At 40.2% G+C, this 15,688-nt stretch overlaps 1 protein-coding gene across 1 annotated transcript; it reads left to right on the top strand.

The window, feature by feature from the left end:
* Positions 1-8,867: 8,867 nt before the first annotated feature.
* On the top strand, positions 8,868-12,301 carry LOC110098255 (protein STABILIZED1). The gene has a single exon (XM_020825013.2). It carries the CDS (start codon positions 8,973-8,975, stop codon positions 12,078-12,080), a length of 3,108 nt encoding a protein of 1,035 aa, XP_020680672.1. The 5' UTR covers positions 8,868-8,972; the 3' UTR covers positions 12,081-12,301.
* Positions 12,302-15,688: the final 3,387 nt, after the last annotated feature.

Below are 15,688 nucleotides of genomic sequence, written 5' to 3'. Positions count from 1 at the left end.
GACGAAAAAGAAATTAGGAAATAATAGGGATTGGAGGGTAGGCTGCATATGAAAAGGAAAGAAGAGAGATGTATATTTGGTAATGGTTTTCTAGTAAATTGCCTGTACTTATCCTCTCTACAATCACTCTGCCGTACTGACATCTCAACTTGGATACTCCATCCTAGTAGCTACTGAACAACCTCTCTGCCCTATCGATATCGCAATAGATGCTCACTCTCCTCTAGTTCTTATGAAACAGCTAATGAACGGCTCCTCCCTACTATCTGCTAACTCGATAATGTCATGAAGGTTGAAATGTAAAAAATATTATAGGAAAGCTCATCGTGGCTTCTTGTTTCAATTTTCTCTATTATGCGCCATTTAATAAGGAAAGGATATTTGGCTAAAGAAAGGAAGTAATATTAGAAGTTGAAACATATTAAGCACATATGTTACTCATAAAATCCTTAAATATTGTTTACAATTAAAGTAATCGTTGAGCCCGAATGGATTTGTTAGACTTTTCTTCTTTTCTTATTTAGAATTTGAACTTTATTTAATAAAAAATGCTAACTTGTTCCCTCTTAAAGATTCATCTATAGCTTATAAATTACGTGCAACTTGAAATGGATTCTCTTTCAATGATCTTCCCCCTAACCTCATTAGTCAACGGAGTTGTGGACATGGTGGTTGGACTAGTGGCCATGATGATCATGGTTGCAATTTTCCCCCTAAACTCATTGCAGATGCATAGATCATCCTCCTAAATTCTACTAGGAGAAATTCGGCTCTCTCAATTGCTCAGCATGCTTATGCAATTGATACAACTCTACTGACTTTTGGTGATTCTTTGGATTTATTACAATCTTAAGAAGACTGTGATTGACTATTATAATAATCTTAGACATCTCTTCAGTATTTCATGATGTTTCTTCACTTGGGTCTGTTTCAATTGTCACTATCAATGCCTTGGGTTTTAGATTCAATTACCTATGCTTACATAAAAGGTAACAGACAAATATTTTGATGTCTCCAACATTATCTCTCTGCCCACCTATTATTTATTGATAGTTCCCCCTCTTAAGCCTTTACAAAGGCATTGTACATTCTTCCAAATTTCTATCTCTATAAGATATTTTATATGTCCAAACATGATTAGTCAAAGTATTATAGCTATTACGTAAAATTTTATCCCTCATTGCAATTTCAAAATTTCAACTTTAACAAAAATGACTAGTGGAGTTTCCACATTATTCTATTCCAAAAAAATTGTTGATTCGGTTATCCTCCACCCAACATACTTCAGTATTTTGTTTCTATTTCCTCACTTCTGTGCAAGTTTGATTATATTTCTTTTGAGTTGGATAAAAGCCATTGTGTGACCTTACCTTCTTCTACCACTAGTCATCAAACTCTTCCATTTCAGCTATTCCACTTAGACATTTGGGATACTAATAATGTATTTACTCACATAGAATTTCGCTATTTATCTTATTCATTGATGATTTCTCAGAGGTCAATTGACTTTATTTGTACAAATGTCAGCTCATTTTATCTGACTAGTATGACTTACTGATGTAGAACGGAAATTGCTTTGCTATGGAATATGGACAAACTCCAAATGTCTCACAAAATCTGAAAATATTCTTCAGGTTTTTATTCAAAACCTGGAGCAATTTGGAGAGGAAGGGAACGGCGGATGACAGAGATTTGATGGATTGGGAATCAGTGAACTGATTTAGGCAATAAACTAGGAAATAAAACTGAGTAAATACCAAGCAACACAATTAAGGAGGAGGTGGCTGATTGTGACCAGAATTTCTTAATTCCACTCTCAGCCTATGGAAGGAATTAATGGCTCCGTTTAACTTGGAGGGATAGGAAGGGCTCAATTAAACTCAATTTGAATTTGAAATTCAAATTGAGTTAATTAAGAAACTTTCCTAAAATAGACTATTTAAATTACGAAAGATTTTGAAAATTCGCAATGATTAATTTTGAATTTCAAAACTTTCCCACATTCAATTTAATCTAAAATAGGAAATAAAATTGGATGGGGGAAAAGGGGATAGTGCGAAGTGTGTAGGTGAAAGCCGCTATCCTCCATGGTTAATCGTATGTATAACTCCATCTGCTCTTCCATCGGCCTGCTTGTGTCAATTGTAAAGGCCTACGACCGTTTTGTCCTACGGGATAGTGCGATCGTACCCTTTGCATTCGAACCCCACGAGCAGAATCCTTTCGGAGACCCACAACCGGGAAGGTAAGGGACAAGTTCGTAGTTGGCTCCGAATGAAGCAGTTGCTCCGTGGACATTTCCTGCCTACTGATTTTGAGCATATTTTGTATCAAAAGTATCAGCATTGTTCCCAAAACAATCGGACCGTGAGTGACTACACAGAGGAGTTTCACCGACTCAGCGCCCGCAACAATCTAAATGAATATGAAAATCAGCTCGTAGCCAGATTTATCGGAGGCCTAAAAGATGTCATACATGACAAGCTCGAGTTGAATTCCATTTGGTCCTTGTCTCAAGCCATAAATTTTGCTTTAAAGGCAGAATCTCAACTGCAGCGACATTCCCGCAACTATGTCCCTCGACGGCAATACAGTGAAGCAACAGTGGAACACACAAAACATTCACCGTCGGCATCTAAAACCTCTCTGTCGCAACAACAAGCTGGACAAAGCTCCACGGATATAAAGCAATCTAACCGAGCAAGAATTCCTCCCAAGGACAATCCCTACGTGAAACCCACTACTTTGAAATGCTTCAGGTGCTTTCAACCCAGTCATAAATCTAATGAGTGTCCTAGCCGACAGCATCTACAATTGTTGGAGGGAGATGATCTAGATGAGGAGTCTAAACTAAATACTTCCGCTCACTTGGAAGTAGAAGAAGTACAAGGAGATGAAGGGGAACCAGTTATATGCATCCTAGAAAGGCTTCTCTTAGCCCCACGACACCCAGTTATGTCCCAAAGGAATTCTCTGTTCAGAACTCGTTGCACCATTAACGGGAAGATTTGTGAACTCCTCATCGACAGTGGTTGTACTGAAAATATAATTTCACGCTCCACCGTCCAAGCTTTACAACTGCAAACAGTGAAAAATCCAAGTCCTTACAAGATTAGTTGGGTAAAACGTGGCGTTGAGATCACGGTGGAGGACATGAGCAGAGTAACCTTCTCCATTGGCAAGAATTACATATGTGAAGTGAGTTGCGATGTTGTTGACATGGATGTATGCCATCTTATTCTGGGCCGACCTTGGCAATTTGACGCAGGCGTCATGCATGATGGCAGGACAAATACATATTCCCTAGAATGGAAGGGACGAAAGCTGCGGCTGCTACCTCACTCCGCACAAGCTGTAGTAAATACCGACAAGGGAAAACAAGCAGTATACATAATTTCTAATAAGGCATTGTTACAGTCATGTGGAGAAAATCCTCTTGTCTATGCTTTGGTTGCCTCCGACTTGACAGAAGTTGCTGCCCAACTGAATCTTCCAAAGGCTGTAAAAGACTTGTTGCTGGAATTCACTGATATCGCACCACCAGATCTCCCTTGCCAATTGCCACCTCTACGGTCGGTGCAACATCAAATAGACTTCTCTTTGGGAGCCACCATTCCTCATTTACCCCACTACAAAATGAGCCCTCACGAGCATGCCATTTTGCAGGACATTGTTGACGAGCTGCTCCAAAAACAGCTCATACAACACAGCCTTAGCCCATGTGCGGTACCAGCTTTAATTGTACTTAAGAAAGATGGAAAATGGCGAATGTGCATTGACAGTAGGGCCATCAACAAAATCACTATCAAGTACCATTTTCCTGTCCCTAGGATCTCTGATTTATTGGATAAATTGGAAGGGGCCGTGGTATTTTCTAAACTTGATCTGCGGAGCGGGTATCACCAGATTCGTATTAGATCTGGAGACGAATGGAAGACAGCTTTCAAAACTAGAGAGGGGCTCTATGAGTGGAAAGTAATGCCATTCGGCTTATGTAATGCTCCCGCCACGTTCTTGAGGCTAATGAACGAAGTTCTCAAACCTTATTTGGGGAAGTTTTGTGTATCTTACTTTGATGATATTCTAGTGTTTAGTCCCTCTCATGAAGCCCACGTTCAACACCTAACTCAGATATTTCAAACCCTCCATCTCCATAAACTGCATCTCAATATTTCTAAGTGTGAATTTGTTGTTTTCAAGGTGACCTTCTTGGGCTTCATCCTCTCCAAAGATGGGGTTCAAATGGACCCCAGGAAAGTTTTGGCTATCATTGATTGGCCGGTCCCTACGTCCCTTTTTGAGGTCCGAAGTTTTCATGGCTTGTCTAACTTTTACCGCAAGTTCATCCGAGGTTTCAACGTCATCATGGCACCAATTACTGACTGCTTGAAATCTGCCACAATTCAGTGGTCACCGAGTCAACAAGGCAGTTTTGACACCATCAAATTAGCCATAAGCTCGACTCCGATTCTGGCCTTACCAAACTTCGAAAAACCGTTCGTCGTCGACACGGATGCTTCCTCCATTAGAATAGGAGCTGTTTTGTCGCAAAACGATCGTCCCATTGAGTTTTTTAGCGAAAAACTCAGTTCACCTCGCCAAAAGTGGACCGCCTATGAACAAGAACTTTATGTCGTGGTTCGGGCGCTCAAACAATGGGAGCACTATCTTCTTCACCAAGATTTCGTCTTGTGCAGCGATAATCAAGCTCTACAATACCTCCAAACTCAAAAATCTGTTAACCGTATGCATGCGAGATAGGTCATTTTTCTTCAAAAATTCAATTTTGTTTTGCAGCACAAGGCCGGCAAGCTAAACCGTGTAGCTGATGCTCTTAGTCGAAGGGCCGCTTTGCTTACTCAGCTTCAGACCCATATTACAGGTCTTCAAGAAATGATACCTTTATATAAAACCGATCCAGATTTTGCTTCACCCTGGGAAAATTGCTCTGAAGGCCGCCCTGTTCTGGACTACTCTTTAAAACACGATTTCTTATTTAAAGGTAATTGTCTGTGCATTCCATATTCCTCCTGGCACCAATTTTTAATTAAAGAGCAGCACTCCGGTGGGTTGGCGGCACATACAAGTAGAGATAAAACTTTCTTGCAACTGCAATCTCGTTTCTTTTGGCCTCATATGAGGCGAGATGTCGCTCGCTTTGTTGAGCGTTGCGTCGTGTGCCAAATGTATAAGAGTAATGCTCAACCTGCGGGATTATATATGCCTCTTCCAATTCCTGATTCCATATGGGAGGATCTCAGTATTGATTTCGTCCTTGGGCTCCGCAGACGAAGCAAGGTTGGGATTCTATAATGGTAGTAGTGGATAGATTTTCCAAAATGGCGCAGTTTGTCCCTTGTAAAAAAACTTTTGATGCGCTTAATGTTTCCTGTCTCTTTTTCAAAGAAGTTGTGCGTCTCCATGGCTTACCTCGCAGCATTACCTCCGATCGAGATGTTAAGTTCGTCAGTCACTTCTGGCGTGAACTTTGGAAGAGATTTCAAACTGATCTAAAGCTCAGCTCTGCTTACCACCCGCAAACCGACGGCCAAACTGAAGTCATCAATCGCACCTTGGGGAGTATGCTGTGTTGCCTTGTTCAAAAGCACCCCAAACAGTGGGCGGAATCATTAAGCCAAGCTGAATTCGCCTTTAATTCGATGCCCAACCGCTCCACTGTCCTGCCAAAGTGTCGCAGCACGGCTGCTGCCCAAGCTGCTTCTCAATTTTCATATATTCTCACTGAAGTCAAAAACACCTTAGAAGATTCAAATGCTCAGTATAAGCTTCAAGCTGATGTGCGGCGCCGACATAAGGTGTTCCAACCCGGAGATCTTGTCATGATTCGCATGCGCAAAGAGCGGCTTCCACCCGGTTCCTACTCCAAGCTCAGTCCTAAGAAGTTGGGACCGTTCCCGATCGCGCGGCGCATCAACGACAATGCTTATATTGTCGAACTCCATGCTGATATTCAGACATCCCACACCTTCAACGTCTCCGATATTTAAGCTTACCACTCGCTAGACAACGTCACCAACTTGCTTACTGGATCCGAGACGAGCTCCTCTAAAGCGGGGGAGACCTAACGTAGTCCATCCGCCGGTCCCACAGCCAAACCATGAATTTGCTACTTATTTTCCACTATCCCACTAGGCTCTGTGTTTTGCCTTTTCTCCTTTCTGCTGCTTCACGTTCTCTATTATAGCTTTAGCATCTTTTTATCTTATTATAGTATAGTCTGCTACTTGATATACCTGCTTGTTTGCTGGAATGAGACGATGATGAATATACTTTTTACCTAAGGGTTACTATTCCATTGCTTCGCTTGTTTTTCTCCTTACCTGTCGGGTTCTTCCTTTTGGTTGCTACACAACTTCCCATGACCTAAAGGTTTGCTTGGATGGTTAAACTGCAAAAGAAATGTAACAAAAACAGAATTCCTGGTGTTCATTGGGGGAAAAATGGTGAACAACAAAGTTGCTGTCATGCAATATAAAACAAATCACTCAAGCTACCACTCACTTACAATACGTAGGTAGGCACGCTAATGGGATGAAGCACTTTTTGCAGCATCAACCAAGCACTCCTATGAGAAAAAAATTAGAGCGTTTCATAATACTGCAACCCTAGATGCATGGCTTCCAATAACATGCAAGAAAACAGGCCTTTACATGCGTACAAATTAAAATAGAACTCCTGCATCTTGACAATGGACTCAAAAAATTTCTCTCTATGGAATTCGCCAAAAAATTCAAGCATAAAGCATCCCTTTTCTCATTTAGCTGAGTTGCCTGTTCCCTTGGGCTACATATGAGCAGGTAAAGGTAGGGGCAATCTTCCCATCTTTTAACCTTTTTTTTTTTTTTTTAATTTCTTTATTGACTTCCTGCTGAACTGCAGGAGAAATGCCAACGAAACAGACCTACTGCACATACATGGACTAGAGCTCCCAGAAACATTGACTAAGAATGGAACAAAGTAAAGTCAATGGAACAAATATGCCATCTTCTGGAAAAAAAAATCACAATTCAAAGGAAGCGGACAGTAAACCGAAGAATCAGCTAACGTGTCCATTGATAATTGATGGCGTGAACAATTCAACCAACAAAAGCATGCCGAAAGGCACAGATCTAAGCATTATCATGCAGATTTCAAACACCAATTCAAAGATCATAAAGAACCATGAGTAAACTCATGACAGCATACCATTCGAATTCAAAGAAGTTGATCAACGACAAAGAATCTCACCGGCGCCATTCCCGTAGGAAAAACCCCTCATCGGGCTGCATCTCACTGGGAGGTGAGAGGATCGGATCATCGGAAATAAATACCCCGCCGTTCACCCCCTCTCCGTAAGCACTTCCATTGGAATCCGGCATCGCGAAAGGAGAAGCAATCGAGTTAAATCGCTGATGCCGATCGGGAAGATAACCGTATCCATCGGGTGAGTGAAGGATGCTGTCATCATGGACGAAGCCGTCGCCGACAGGGAAGCCAGAGGAGGTGAGCCCATCGCCCGAGATTTGAATGGGGTCTTTCTCCTCCTCATCGGCGGCGAAGGTGGAGTAGGACCCGTAGCTCTGGGAGGAGACGTGGCGATCAAATCCGATATAGCCGTCGTCGCCAAAGGGGCTGCTCGAAACCCTCGAGACCTCCTCGGCGTCAAAAGGGGAAGACATCTCTCCAATTCCCTCCGCTTTCCCGATCGGCTTCCTGCTTTCTGCTACTGCGGGACTCTTTGGCTCATTCGCTTGGCATTAAGGACTGGATTTTAATTTTATTTTTTATTCTTTACTTTAAAAAATATATTATTTACTTTTTCCAAATTAATTAATGACAACTGGATATGGCTTTTAGTTTGGCTAAAAAGGAAATTCAGCCGACTAATGGAAGTCAAATATAATGTAAATTAAATTAAAAATGTGTCAAATTGGATTATATGTATGTTAGAGTAATATTTTGTCTTAAAATAAAAAAAATAATCAAAATTTAATCAGTTTTAAATTTATATAAATTTAATGAGCCTTATTGCAATTCATTTTATTTCTCTTCTAGAATATATGAATTTTTAAGCTCATTTATAGTTTTCTAAAAGTATTTTTAGGTTATTAGTTAATGAAGAATGTTATTTCTTACAAATTATAAATTAAAACATCAAGGATTTATATACATATCACGTATAGGTATTATTAGAGTAAAACTTTGAAGATATAATTACATTATATATGTTTATTTACATATATTTTAAAGTGTGCTGTCATCTACAATCAATGCATTTTCCTTTTTTCTATAATTTTATTAAAATATCGTTTAAAAAAATACATAAGTTTTAGTTGAAATATTTGACTTTTATTTGAAACTTTATTTTAAAGAATCTCGAGTAAATTTTAGCTGAAACTGTCTCAAAATGATTGAATTTGAAACCCACTTAAATTAGTTGAAATGAAATTATTTTAAAGAATCTGGTGTAAATTTTAGCCCTCGGCTCAAACGATATGCTTCATTTTACCCTTTGCGTCTGTCTCACGACTCACAACTCACGACCTCTAGCACGGTTTTCGTTTTCCTGTTTGCTTCTCTTTGGCCCCCTAACGGAGATCGACCACGGCAAATATTGATGTCTTTTAAGCTCAAAAGGCCCATGTATTTGCATTCTTAATTTTGATCTTACAACTCATCTAGGCTATAGTAATGAGACAACAAACAAAAATATTTTATTTCCCCCCTCTGAATAAATTTCTGGCTCCGCCGTTGAGTGCAAGAAATGAAATATTAAAATGTAGTAGTTGTATTCAAATGAAATTAACTATTTTTATTTTTGATGAAAATAATTCAGATGAAAATCTGTAGGCTCTCTGGTCGGTAACATAAGCCGGCGATGAGGAATAGATGAAGTAACAATCGATATATAACAAGCCTCTGCATCCCCGCACCTGCTCGCTGAAGGGTTAGCGTCTTGCGCAGGGGCGGCCATGGTGTTCATCAAAACTTTCGATTGCAAAACTCTGGCCCTCGACCTGAATCCGATCTCCACCTCCCTCCACGCCTTAAAGGCCACCGTTGAGGCTAAAACCGGCGTACCCGTTCATCTCCAGCGCCTCTTCCTCGCCTCCCGTCGCTTAGTCCCAACTGCGGCCGCCAGCGATGGATCCACCACTACCCTTGCCGAACTCTTCGTCCAATCTAACTCCACCTTAACCCTTCACATACCTCTGTTTGGAGGTATGCAGTCCGCCTCCGTTCCAGCGAGGCCTCCGCGATATGAGTTTCTCAACTCGAAACCTCCTCCGAATTATGTCGCTGGCCTCGGTCGTGGTGCAACCGGATTCACCACCCGTTCGGATATTGGACCCGCCCGCGCTGCCCCGGATTTGCCGGATCGCTCGGCCACCGCAGTCGGCGCCGCCGCTGCTGGTGTTGGCCGCGGACGCGGAAAAGGTCCCGGAGGCGAGGAGGAGGAGGAAGATGAGGCGGACGAGAAGGGTTATGATGAGAACCAGAAGTTTGACGAGTTTGAGGGGAATGATGTCGGTCTTTTTGCCTCAGCCGAGTATGACGAGGATGACAAAGAGGCGGATGCGGTGTGGGAGAGCATCGACAAGAGGATGGATTCGAGGAGGAAGGATAGGAGGGAGGCGAGGCTGAAGCAGGAGATTGAGAAGTATCGTGCCTCAAACCCTAAGATCACCGAGCAGTTCGCGGATCTCAAGAGGAAGCTTGCCGACGTGACCCCAGAGGAGTGGGACAGCATTCCAGAGATCGGTGATTACTCTCTTAGAAACAAAAAGAAGAGGTTTGAGAGCTTTGTGCCGGTGCCGGATACCCTTCTTGAAAAGGCTAGGCAGGAGAAGGAGCATGTGAGTGCCCTCGACCCCAGGAGCCGTGCTGTGGGAGGAACTGAGACGCCTTGGTCACAGACACCCGTCACAGATCTCACGGCTGTGGGAGAAGGCAGAGGTACGGTTCTTTCATTGAAGCTTGATAGATTGTCTGATTCTGTGTCGGGTTTGACAGTGGTGGATCCAAAGGGCTACTTGACTGATCTCAAAAGCATGAAAATTACAAGTGATGCTGAGATTTCTGACATCAAGAAGGCAAGGTTGTTATTGAAATCAGTTATCCAAACAAACCCCAAGCATCCCCCGGGATGGATAGCTGCTGCAAGGCTGGAGGAGGTAGCCGGAAAGACACAGGTAGCGAGGCAGTTGATTCAGAAAGGATGCGAAGAGTGCCCAAAGAATGAGGATGTTTGGTTGGAAGCTTGTCGACTAGCAGGCTTAGTAAGCCCTGAGGAGGCTAAATCAGTGATTGCCCAAGGTGTGAAAGCTAATCCAAACTCTGTGAAGCTGTGGGTACAGGCTGCAGATTTGGAGAAAACTGTTTTAAATAAAAGTCGCGTCTTGAGAAAGGGGCTGGAACACATTCCTGACTCAGTCAGGCTGTGGAAGGCAGTTGTTGAATTGGCTAATGAGGAGGATGCAAGGGTATTACTCCACAGGGCTGTGGAATGCTGCCCGCTTCATGTGGAGCTGTGGCTTGCACTTGCGAGACTAGAAACTTATGAGCAAGCAAAGAAGGTGCTCAATCGGGCAAGGGATAAGCTCTCAAAGGAACCATCAATTTGGATAACTGCAGCGAAGCTTGAGGAGGCCAATGGTAATATCAGCTCAGTTAAGAGAGTCATTGAGAGAGGTATACGAGCTTTACAAAGAGAAGGGGTTGAGATTGACCGTGAAGCGTGGATGAAAGAGGCTGAAGCTGCTGAAAGAGCTGGGTCTGTTGCTACATGCCAGGCCATTATCAGTAATACCATTGGGATTGGCGTGGAAGAAGAAGATAGGAAGAGGACATGGGTTGCTGATGCTGAAGAGTGTAAAAAGCGAGGTTCAATCGAGACAGCACGAGCTATTTATGCACATGCACTCTCTGTTTTTCTGACAAAAAAGAGTATTTGGCTCAAGGCAGCACAGCTAGAGAAGAGCCATGGGACTAGGGAATCTCTTGATAACCTTCTTAGGAAGGCAGTTACTTACAGGCCTCAAGCGGAGGTACTATGGTTAATGGGTGCAAAAGAAAAATGGCTTGCAGGAGATGTTCCTGGAGCCAGAGCAATTCTCCAGGAAGCATATGCTTCAATTCCAAATTCTGAGGAGATATGGTTGGCTGCGTTTAAGCTTGAATTTGAGAATAATGAGCCTGAGAGAGCCCGAATGCTTTTGGCTAAAGCTAGGGAGAGAGGGGGCACTGAGAGGGTTTGGATGAAATCTGCTATCGTAGAGAGAGAACTTGGGAACACTTTAGAGGAGAGAAGGTTGCTGGAAGAGGGAATCAAGTTGTTCCCTTCATTTTTCAAGTTGTGGTTGATGCTTGGACAGATGGAAGATAGGCTTGGTCATGTTGAACAGGCAAAAGAAACCTATGAAATGGGTCTGAAGCATTCTCCTAATTGTGTTCCTCTTTGGCTTTCCATTGCTAACTTAGAGGAGAGAGTGAATGGTCTGAGCAAAGCTCGTGCAGTTCTTACCATGGGCAGAAAGAGAAATCCTCAAAATCCGGAACTCTGGCTAGCAGCTATTCGTGCTGAGTTGAAGCATGGGAACAAAAAGGAAGCAGATGCATTGATGGCAAAAGCTCTGCAGGAATGTCCTACAAGTGGGATTCTATGGGCTGCTTCTATAGAAATGATTCCCAGGCCCCAACGCAAAGCCAAAAGTGCAGATGCTCTGAAACGGTCTGACCATGATCCTCATGTTATAGCTGCTGTTGCTAAATTGTTCTGGTATGACAGGAAGGTGGACAAGGCAAGAAGCTGGTTTAATAGGGCGGTCACTCTAGCACCAGATATTGGTGACTTCTGGGCATTATACTACAAATTTGAACTTCAGCATGGCGTTGATGAATCACAGAAAGATGTATTGAAGAGATGCATTTCCGCAGAACCAAAACATGGGGAGAGATGGCAAGCAATTTCCAAAGCTGTGGAGAATTCCCACCTGCCAATTGAAGCCATTCTGAAAAAGACAGTAGTTGCTTTGGGTAAGGAAGAAAGCTCAACAATTTTAGATGGTATGAAGTCCTAGATTTTTTTATTGTTATCAGATCCTTTGTGTTATTGCTTCTGTTGCAAGAAGTATAGTATTTTGGGTGTCACATTTCTTAAGTATTATGAGGGATGGCCGCAATTTTAATATCTAGCATGTTCAAATATTTCTATCTTTGACATTGGATTGTGATGATTTCTTACTTCCTTTGCAACATTGTAATTTGAGATTGCTAAAGCGCTATTCCAGCTGACTCTAGATATGAATTCTTAGCGGTCCATTTAGATTGGGAATGTCAAAGTTCTGATGAATGAGAGAGAGAGAGAGAGAGAGATCCCACTGCACTATTTTAGTCCTTGCTTGCTTCTGCTAGGTTAATAGGGAAATATGTAATCTTGGAAATATTCAGGTTCTATGTATAGGATTATCAAGAGGTGCTGCCCATGGGTGTTTAGGTTTATTGACTTCTTGTGGAGCCAAATATTAACCTTATGTTATCATAGATTAACTTTTATTAATTGTTACCTACACTAGTTGCATTGTACACCAACTGACCAACAATCACAATTCCATAAGTATGCCATGAATTTGATTTTGGGTGACTTACAGTTGTGGTGAATGCAAAAGTTAAATAATGGATCTTTCGTAAATGTCTTTTTTTTTTTTTTGCTTTGACTATCTGTGCGTCAAAGCCTTTGCATGGTTTGTTTGAATAAGGTAGAATTAAAATGAAAGTAACTTCTTCTCATAAATATCTTTTTTTTTATTGATTTAAAATTAATAAAAAATTGCAATTTTTAACTATTTGAAGTTAAATCATTATTTTACATTAATTTTAGTCATCTAACCCTGAATAAAAATGAAAGAAATTTTTATTGGGCTATCTCCCTGTCTTGCAACTTGCTCTGAAAGAAATCCACCCTAGTCAACTTCTCGTTTCGCTCCTTCCTCACAAGTTAAAGTATTTGTGTCACCTGATTTACATTACTCAACACTCACGCTCATTGCCTACTCTCTCGTGATAAGAATTTCTTGTTGAACGACCACTTATTTTTTCCTGTCTCGATTAGAAAGTAATCCCCATGCTAAATACTTTATTCATTTCTATTTGTTGTACGTTGCATCCAAGGGAATTAATAAGGTGTTTATGAACCTTTGGATTCTGATGCAGATAAAGATTTGGTTTCTAAAGCTAGTTTGGTCAATTTTATTCCTACTTATCTTTTGAAAAGCAATTATAATTTGTATAAGAACTATGCTTAGACATTCAACATTTTACTCATGTACTTTTTCTATAATTTCACAAGCATTTGGACTATGGAACGGATAAGCTCTTATTTTTGTGTTAGAGTATCATGCCTTATTTCATAATGCACACCAAAATTATACTATCAATGCAAGCCTAATTTTATCAAAACAATTGTGTTCAAATTTTGTTTCTTTCCCTTCTTACAAGTTGTTGGTATTATGTAGATTTCGACAAGTTTGTCATTGAGTCAATTTGTGGTTCAGGTTTGTTGACCAGGTTTGTAGTCTTGACTGGGGACACAACTAAGAGTTAGTTGTAGATCAACAAGCTACAATTCATGCCATAGTTTCCTTCATGACTCTTAAGAGTCCAAAGGGAAAGACTAAATAACAACAACAATAACGTCAAGCTTTTATCCTACTATGTGGGGTCGACTATATGAATCTTTTTTCTTCATTGTTTCTTATTAAAAGTCAAATTCTCATTTAAATCTAATATAAAAAAAGTCATTTATAATACTTTCTAACAAGTCTTTTTAGATATGTCTTTATCTTTCTTAACATAGATCAGATCTAATGCATCTACGCTCTTAAACTGGGTCATCAAATGATCAACATTTTATGTGACCAAACAATTTAAGGCTACTCTCTCTAATCTTATCAACCAGTGGAGCTACTTTAACCTTTTCACGTATATACTCATTTTGCATTTTCTAAGTGTAAAGCCACTCGTCCACCTGAGCATCCTCATTTCTACAACACTTAACTTAATTTTAGGCTTATCTTTTAATAGCCAACATTCTGTGCCATAAAGCATTTAAATGGAATGCTTGTAAATACTTCATTTTTTTATGTTGTGGCCTGTACCTGCAATCTATTGCAGCTAATCCGGTAATATCTAATTCCTTATGTGACAGTTTCTAGAAATTTACTGCAGTTTTATTCATCTTTGGAACCTGCTGCAGTTTTATTGGCAGGATTGGGAAGAATTTAATGTCGGGATGGGCTTGAAATATTTCATGGTTCGCTTTGATGTAATTACAGAGCTTACTTTCAGTTTTTGTCTAAATGTCTAAATTTGGGCTTGGGCATCCTCAATTCTCTCGCAATGTTTGTTTTTTTAAATACCCAACATATATGAAAATGTTGTGATCAACTTGAATGTGATGCTTTAAGTACATTCAGTTTTAGTTCTGTTGCCAAAGTACTCTGTATACACATCATTCATCATTATATCTTATTATGACCGCATTCATAACCATTAATTACCCAGTTATTAACTGGGCGGGATAACTAATCTGCCCTTAATGGTTGTTTGTTTTTGCCCGGGGGGTCATATGCATCTTAAATTAAAATAAGTAGGGAATTTAAGCATCTAATGTTCCCATTGTGTTTCCAGTTCAAATGCCCAGCATGTTGGGTACTAAAATCGACAATTTCCTTAGATAACTATGTTCTTAAGAGAATTTAGGCTTCGTTGGGGAAGGCTTTCTTACTGCTTTAAATCATTTGGGACGAGAAAGCCGTCTCTTTCTCAAACAAAGCCTTAGTTTAATCTATCTTGTTTTGAAACTTAAGTTATATGAACTTAATCGTATGATATTATTTTGAACTGTTTTAGAAAACGTAAGGTGCTATTAAAGATGCATGAATTTTGTTTTGAGGCATTTTTTCCTTGTTCTATTAGTACAAAGAGTCAATGCATGAAAATATAATTATCTTCTCAGCTTATGTAGTACTAAGGTTAGTGCATCTGCTTTTATTTCCCAGTGATTGCTGTTCTGCATGGTCCATGTAATGTTTTTCTTAATTTTGTCATACGTAATCCACATTCCTTGTATGATACTGTTGGGGTGAAGAAGTAAATCATATAATGAAATAAATAAGAAAATAAAATTTCATTTCAGTACGGCTTTTCATCGTCAGATTTAAGATCAAGATTTATTTATGGTCATGTTTGTCTTGCTGTGAAAAATAAATGCCATCACTCATCTTTGCAACGTATTGTCCATATTTTGATGATGTTTACTATGGTTTAGCTTCACCTGCAATCTGTTTGTGTATCTGTTTTCCATTAAGTTATTCTTTGTTAATCTTTTTTGTTTCCACTTTTATAGAGATATTTAGGAGGAATCAATTCCTGATAGTTGAGGATGCTTAGTTAGAAGTTGATTAGCACCTAAACCATTCTTGGATATGATGTGGTTTCAGTATGAGTTAGCTTTTTATTTTATAAATACCCCAATTAGATTGGATGAGGATAAGAAATAAATCAAGTTTTTCGTTTCTATTATCAGTTTTTCTATGGGAATATGATAGGAAACACTCAACCACAACAGTGAAAATTGCTGTTTGAAAAAACAACAATAACAGAGCAGAAAAACTCAAGAAAAAACAGT

The sequence above is a fragment of the Dendrobium catenatum genome, unplaced genomic scaffold, assembly GCF_001605985.2.
Source record: "Dendrobium catenatum unplaced genomic scaffold, ASM160598v2 fragScaff_scaffold_249, whole genome shotgun sequence".
Classification (NCBI taxonomy): domain Eukaryota; kingdom Viridiplantae; phylum Streptophyta; class Magnoliopsida; order Asparagales; family Orchidaceae; genus Dendrobium; species Dendrobium catenatum.
The sequence above is the reverse complement of the archived record's forward strand: the minus strand, read 5'-3'. Positions and strand labels throughout refer to the sequence as shown.

Excerpts from the sequence above, each read along its gene's own strand:
- LOC110098255 (XM_020825013.2), top strand. The coding sequence starts at position 8,973 with ATGGTGTTCATCAAAACTTTCGATTGCAAAACTCTGGCCCTCGACCTG.